Source organism: Arachis hypogaea, chromosome 19 (assembly GCF_003086295.3).
Source record: "Arachis hypogaea cultivar Tifrunner chromosome 19, arahy.Tifrunner.gnm2.J5K5, whole genome shotgun sequence".
Taxonomy (NCBI): domain Eukaryota; kingdom Viridiplantae; phylum Streptophyta; class Magnoliopsida; order Fabales; family Fabaceae; genus Arachis; species Arachis hypogaea.
The window spans coordinates 70,023,010-70,030,819 of record NC_092054.1 but is presented as its reverse complement, the minus strand read 5'-3'; the positions used below and the strand labels follow the sequence as shown (position 1 = coordinate 70,030,819).

Sequence of the window (7,810 nt, the reverse complement as noted above, 5' to 3'; positions counted from 1 at the left end):
TGGATGGAATTCTTAAAAGATTATGATTTTAAGTTGAGCTATCATCCTGGGAAGGCAAATGTAGTCGCAGATGCTTTGAGTCGGAAGAGTTTGGGCATATCCTGGATGATGATCAAGGAAGAAGAAATGATCTCAGCCTTTGAAAACTTAAAATTAGGAATGAGAGAGACATCAAGAGGGGTTGTTATGGCGCAACTACAATTAACATCTGACTTTAAGATAGCTATTCAGCAAGCTCAAGCCCAGAATTCAGGAATGCTGACATTGTTAACACGGATGAAGGCAGACTAGCCGGAAGAGGTACGCCAAGATAAAGAGGGAATATGGAGATATAGGAACAGAATTTGTGTACCTGCTCAGGAGGACTTGAGAAAGAACATTCTGACTGAAGCTCATGAAAGCAGATTTTCTATCCATCCCGGAACGACTAAAATGTACCAAGATCTAAAAAAGATGTTCTGGTGGCCGGGAATGAAGAATGATATAGCAACGTATGTTTCAAAGTGTCTCACTTGCCAGAAGATTAAAGTGGAACATCAAAAACCACCTGGAACCCTGCAACCATTGGAGATACCACAATGGAAATGGGAAGAGATTACGATGGATTTTGTTACTGGGTTACCAAGAACCTCTGCCGGGCGTGATGCAATTTGGGTAATTGTAGATCGATTGACAAATCAGCGCATTTTCTGCCAATTCAAATTGGTCACAGCTTGGAGAAACTCGCCCGGTTATACATTCAGGAGATAATACGATTGCATGGAATACCTTCATCAATTGTGTCAGATAGAGATCCAAGGTTTACTTCTAGATTTTGGGGAGCTCTACAGAAAGCTTTTGGGACGAAGTTGCACTTAAGTACAGCATATCACCCACAAACTGATGGACAGACAGAACGAACAATTCGTACCTTGGAAGATATGTTGAGATCTTGCGTAATGGACCAACAGGGTAACTGGGACAAATACTTGCCATTGATTGAGTTTTCTTATAACAACAGTTATCAACAGAGTATCGGAATGGCACCATATGAGGCCCTCTATGGAAGAAAGTGTCAATCACCATTATGCTGGTATGACAAGGAGGAAGGCAGGATTTTGGGGCCAGACTTGGTACAAGAAACTACCGAACGGATTAAGCACATTTGAGAGAAGATTCAAACTGCCCAAAGCTGACAAAAGAGCTATGGAGATAATAGGCGTAGGCCCTTAGAATTTAACGAAGGTGACCATATTTTCTTAAGAGTGACACCTACGACTGGAATAGGTAGAGCTCTTAGGACTAAGAAATTGAATCCACGATACTTAGGTCCTTTTCAAATTCTTAAAAGAGTCGGTCCAGTAGCATACCAAGTAGCTCTCCCTCCTTATTTGTCAAACCTTCATGATGTTTTTCATGTTTCACAACTCAAAAAGTATAATCCCGACAAAAGCCACATTTTACAACCAGAGACAGTACAGCTGTGAGCCGACTTGACAAATCAAACCCTACCAGTCAGGATTGTGGAACGAAGTGACAAATAGCTTAGAGACAAGACAGTATCATTGGTTAAGGTAGCATGGGGACAAACTGGAACTGAAGAGTACACATGGGAGCTGGAAGATAAGATGAGAACAGACTACCCATTTCTCTTTTCAGGTAATTGAAATTTTGAGGACAAAATTTTCTTTTAGGAGGATAGAATGTAATGGCCTAGCCCCGAAGAAACGGTGCTTTTTCGGGATCAAACGGAATTTTTACAGAATTTTTAGGAATATCTACGCATATAAGCACCTCCACTACACAGGTGCTGCGTCATCAAGCTGCTGAGTTAGCAGCTTGATTGCAGAGGACACCTCTCCTAATCTAAGTAGGCACGTCGCGAAGAGTTGCGTTTTTGAGCCACTTCGGGCCCGAATTTCAAAATTCTGATTTCCGTGGTTAGTCTCTATGTGACGAGCCAGTCACGAATTTTGAGAAAAAATTATATTAATATAATATTCATATATTATTATTTTATTCAGAATATTATATTATTATCTTCTCTACTGTGATTAATGTTGATCTATGTTTAGTAATATAATAACTGAGCTTGAAATCTACCGGTAACGGATAATACCGGCATTCTTAGATGAACTTAGCACTGCTAATGCTTCATTATATATCTTTTATTCTTATGATTATCCAGTTACTAGTGTCATTTACACTAAGTAACTTAATGTTTATCCATTAGTAATGTAATTACTTAAGTTCTAATAAATCTAGCTTTAGTAATTATCCTTTCCTGAGATATTTTGACAAGTAACTTTTGGATAATCATCATCCAAAAGCCATGGCCTTCCTTGGACAGCTTGGCTATCATTTTTGTTCTTGGAAAAGCTTAGAACACCATGAAAGAAAACCATGAAGTTTCCATGAACACCTGAGCGACTTTCTCCGTTCCTTCTCAAACCGAAACTCCTATCAAAAATCTAATCTTACCAAAGTGTTCACTTCTTCCTCCTCTTCATTTCTATGTCACTTTTCATGGAGTAAATCAAGGTATGAAGGCTGCTCCTCCTCCTTGAAGATTCGGCCATGGTGGTTCCTTAAGTTAATGATGTTTTCTTCATGTTCTTTCTTAGGATCTCTTATTCAATCACCAAAAGCTCCAAGAAAACGTGATTTCTAGTTACCTTAAGGTGAGGAAAACCTTCTTTTCATCATCATGAAGCTTCAGCCTTCATGGTTTATAAGATTCTAAAGTTGTTTTTGATGTTAAAATAGGCGTAAAAGTGCTTCTGGAAGCTTGTTTTTGGTGCAATCTCGGACAGCAGCAAAGGAGGTAAGGTTTGGTAAATTAGTCAATGATTGGCTGTGTTCTTGAAGTGTTAAACCAGATCTTGTTGCTTGAGATTTGATTTTGGGTGTTTGTGTGATGGTTTGATCATGGAAACTTGTTATTTAATGCTTGAAAATCATGTTTATGATGGTTTTGAAGTGGCTGTTGGTGCTGCTGGAAAATGTGACATTCCAGCCATGAAAATCATGATTTTTGATGCTTATTTGATGTGTATTTGATGGCTGAAAAGTTTCTCTTTGGTTTGATAAAAATCGGGTTCAAATCGGTTTCCGAAAAGATTGAAAAACTAGCTGAAAACCAAGCAGAAATCTGATGAACTTTTGAAAAAAAATGTTTTTGGTTTTTGGAATAACATGAAAACGTGTATTCAAGGAGTTTTGGGGTCAAAATGCAATTATTTAAAAGTTTGGGGTTTAATATTAATTAATCAAAAGTTGAGAGGCTAAAGTGCAAATATTAAAAGTTATAGGGCCAAAGTGCAATTTCCAAGAAGTCCGGGGGTCAAAATGCAATTTTTGAAAGTTAAATAAAATATTATTATTTTAATAATAAAATATTGATAAAAAGACAGTTTTCTCTGAAAGCCTCAGGAAGGCAGATTTGAGTCCAGAATTCTCTAATTTCCTTTACTAAACACCTAAGAAGAGGCATAAGAGAAGATATAGAGGTATATGAGGTAAAGAAACAAGATTTTGAAACCTGTGTTTAAGTTAAAAAGAAAAGGAGTTAAAAGTGATATAGCTGTGTACCTGACCTTACAGAGTAAACAGAGAATTGTAAAATGAGCTTTCTGTGATGTTGTAATGCTTGATTTATGATGATTGCTAAATGATGGAAAGTATGGTTATATGTGAATTATGAGCCTTCGGGCAATGCTTGTGAATATTGTGCGGGGACGCCCGTATTGTGATGTTGCTTCTCAGACAGGCTGCGGTAGAGTAGTACCAGCCCTGCAAGCTGAATGCTTGGTAGAGGCCTGACTTGCATACCTGCGGTATATTGAGACCTGAGCAAATACCAGCCCTGCAAGTCGAGAGCACTTGGTAGAGGGTATGCGGTACTTAATCTGGGATTAAGTTCTGGGAAGGCCTTATCTGACTTGGAGGGTCGGATTGCGTCGGGTGCGGGTCGAAACCGACAAATGAGCTCATTACCTGCAGTAGGGACAGACATGCATCATACTTGTTTGTGCATTATTTATTTCTTATCTTCTTGTGTTCTTGTTCTATTCCTTGTTTGTTTGAGCATAACTGTGTGATTGCATATTAATGTGTGAATGTGCATTTACTTCCTATTTTCTCTCTTGTTCATGTGTTAGTTTATGTTGCTGTTATGTACATATTACTCTATATTTATTTATACTTCTATAACCACGGACATTATAAACGAACTTAACTGTAAACCCCGACCTTACTAAGAACTCCCCAGTTCTTACCCCTTACACCTCTACAGATGGACACGGGAGTCCTATTCTACGAGATTGATCCACCGTACATCCACGAGGACCCGGTGCGTGGCGAGTATTACATCTACTGTGCGGTACCTCGTATCCGTTATTATGTAGTTCGTGGTAGATCTTTCCAGTACCCTATTAGGATAGCATACTTTAATCCAGATGCACCCTATGACTTTCCTTTATCTTGGTTATACCCCGGCGGACCTGGGATACCTCATCCTGAGGAGCAGATGCCACCTCCACCTGACTATCCTCCTCCACCTGAACCTCCTCTACCTGATGAGCCTATACCTGCACAGCATATCCATGAGGCACCTCCTGCACCCTTTCTCCTTGATGAGTGGGGTGTTCCTGTGTTACCACCCGAGCTTGATCCTTTACTTGAGCCGATCGAGACTCCTGTCTTTGATGAGCAGCAGGGACATGAGTATGATAAGATCATGGAGGCGGCACCTCCTTCTCCCGACTGTATTTTGTTTAGTAGCTATCCTTTTATGGTTCCTGTGGCCAGCAGTGGTTCCTCTGCTATCACTCCAGCAGAAGAAGAGGACGAGGAAGAAGAAGATCCAGAGAAAGATCCTAACTTCATAGTTATCTCCTCTGACAGCGATGATGATGAGCCAGGCATGGCGCCAGCAGGCCCGGTGATTTTCCGTGAGGTACTCTAGACCAGGATTGAGGAGACTTTTTGAGACGCCTAGTCTAACTTCAGTACATTAGAGTGTCTCCCTCACTTTTGTTAGCATGATTAGAGGGAATAGGCATATATCAGAGTTAGGCTAGCCTGGGTGCCAGCTAAGGGGCTTTTGGTCAGGCCAGGCCCTGGGGCATCTTATGTACATATATGTATATACTATATGAGTCACTGACTTAGGGGTGCTGTACCATAGCTCTATGCTTATATAACTGAACCACTTCTGTAACATGATGTATATTATAGTGTGTTGTTCCATATTCTGTTATCTTTTGTCTTATGTATGTGAATGTTTAATTATCCCTTGATATATGGAAGGTATGCGACTTTAAATTATTCTTGTTAAAAAAAATTTACTTGTAAAATTCGCGGGGTTTTAACAACGTACAGGCTTATATTTATTAATTAATAATACAAAAAGGAAAAACAAGTTGGTAACATTCGATTTCTAGTATGATCTAGACATGCTGGAAGTTGGGTCGTTACAATTTGGTATCAGAGCGGTTCTTCCTGTTAAGCCTGGGGAATGGACTGAATCATGCTTTATTGCATGCTCTGTGGTGTGTCTCATGCTTATAGGGTATCTATGTGATATGTGTTGCATGAATGTCTTTGTGCTTTCATTCTGATAATGTTCACGCCCAACCTGAGGTATTAACACTGATCACCTTGGTATAGATTGTTTGGTATGAACAGAATCAGTATGCCTCCATGGAGACGTAGCGATCGGGAAGGGTCTACTGTTAATAATCCGCCACAAAACGATGATAATCTGTTTGCTGCGATTCACGCTATGGCTGAGGCTGTGCGTGAAATGGCGACTGCAACTACCCGAGCAGTTAACCGTCTGGCGGAACGTAATGGAGAGCATAACAATGACCGTAATGGTGAGAATAGTGGGAACGGTGATGGAGATAACATGAATCATGATAGGCCTATGACATTAGCTACTTTCTTGAAAGTTAATCCACTGAAGTTCAAGGGTACGACTGTAGCAACTGAAGCTGATAATTAGTTCCGAGGCATAGAAAGGTCCTTGAGGGCATATCATGTCCCGGAAGAACAGTATGTAGAATTTGCTACTTATATGTTGGAAGGGGATGCTCAGCACTGGTGGCAGGGCATTCAACGTTTATTGCAGCAAGATAAGGGTAATATTTTGTGGGATGTTTTCAAAGAAGAGTTCTATAAGAAGTACTTTCCTAGAGTTACTCGTGAGGCAAAGGAGATGGAGTTATGCAGTTGAAACAGGGAAGTATGTCCGTTGTTGAGTATACAAGGAAGTTTGAAGATTTATGTCGTTTTTCCAAGGTTTGTCAAGGGAATCCAGCAGATTTCGAAGAGTGGAAATGTTTGAAATTTGAAGGGGGACTCCGTGAAGATTTGTTGAACTCAGTGGTTCCATTGGAAATACGGAATTTTGCGGATTTGGTTAATAAGAGTCAGCTAGTAGAGGACTGTGCTAAGAAGATAGCTGCAGCTCCGATGAATCGCCCAAGATCTTCTTTTCAGAATTATAATCGGTATACAGCTCCTCAGGGAAGGAATTTTAAGCAGGGAGCAATGCCTTTACGAAGGTACAATCAGAATAGAAATGTTCATGCACGTCCTACAGGAGGGAATGGAGGAAGAATGAGACAGGATATGGGTAAGCGACCTCAGCAGGCGCAGATGCGACCAGTATGTAGGCAGTGCGGAAAGGAGCATGGAGGTAGACCTTGTCATCTTACAGGCGTTATCTGTTTTTCTTGTGGTCAGCCTGGACATATGGCTAAGGACTATCCGAAGAAGCCAGTACAAGGAATAGATAGGCCGCGACAGCAAGGACGTGTGTTTGCTATGACTGCTGTTGACGCAATGAAATTAGACTCCCTAATTCAAGGTCAGTGTTATATCAAATCTCGACTTTTAACTATACTGTATGACTCTGGTGCATCACATTCATTTATTTCTGAGACTGTTGCGCATGAGTTGGGATTAGATTTCACCATGTTAGATTATAATCTAATTGTTCGTACACCCACATCTCAAAATGCCTTGAGTAGTCAAGTATGTCAACAGGTGCCTTTTGTTATTGAGGCTAGGACTTTTATACATGACCTGGTTTGTTTGCCTTTGTGTGGTTTAGATATTATCTTAGGTCTAGATTGTTTGTCCAAGCATCATGTTTTCCTTGGTTGTTTTAAACGAATTGCTACATTTCCATCATCTGAAATGCACACTGAACCAGTTGAGTCTTGTACTTTCTATTTGAATTCCCTAAGAGTTATTTCTAGTAATAGTGGGTTAGAGGGTTACGTTCTACTATCGGCTAGCTCAGAAACTAATGAGCAAGACTTGGAGCAAATCCGAGTGGTGAAGGAGTTTCCTGATGTTTTTCCGGATGATATACCTGAGTTTTCACCTCAGAGAGAGATAGAGTTTAGTATTGATCTGGTTCCTGGAGCCGGACCAATTTCTATAGCACCGTATCGGATGTCACCGTTGAATTAGCAGAGTTAAAGAAGCAGTTGAATGAATTACTGGGGAAGAAGTTTATTCGTCCGAGTGTATCACCATGGGAGCTCCAGTGTTACTAGTAAAGAAGAAGGATGGTGGAATGAGGTTATGTGTGGATTATCGGCAATTGAACAAGATCACAATCAAGAACAAGTATCCACTCCCAAGGATAGATGATCTGATGGACCAGCTGAGAGGTGCGACAGTATTCTCAAAGATTGATTTGCGGTCAGGTTACCATCAAATCCGGGTGAAGGAATCAGATATAACTAAGACTGCTTTTCGAACTAGGTACGGTCACTATGAGTATACGGTTATGTCCTTTGGACTGACTAATGCT

General features: G+C 40.4%; 1 protein-coding gene across 1 annotated transcript; it reads left to right on the top strand.

Annotated features, from left to right (window-relative positions):
- Nucleotides 1-6,207: 6,207 nt before the first annotated feature.
- Nucleotides 6,208-7,464, top strand: LOC112778440 (uncharacterized). Its single transcript, XM_025822754.1, has one exon. The coding sequence runs from the start codon at nt 6,208-6,210 to the stop codon at nt 7,462-7,464; it is 1,257 nt and encodes a 418-aa protein (XP_025678539.1).
- The last annotated feature ends 346 nt before the right edge of the window (nt 7,465-7,810 follow it).

Excerpts from the sequence above, each read along its gene's own strand:
- LOC112778440 (XM_025822754.1), top strand. The coding sequence starts at position 6,208 with ATGCAGTTGAAACAGGGAAGTATGTCCGTTGTTGAGTATACAAGGAAG.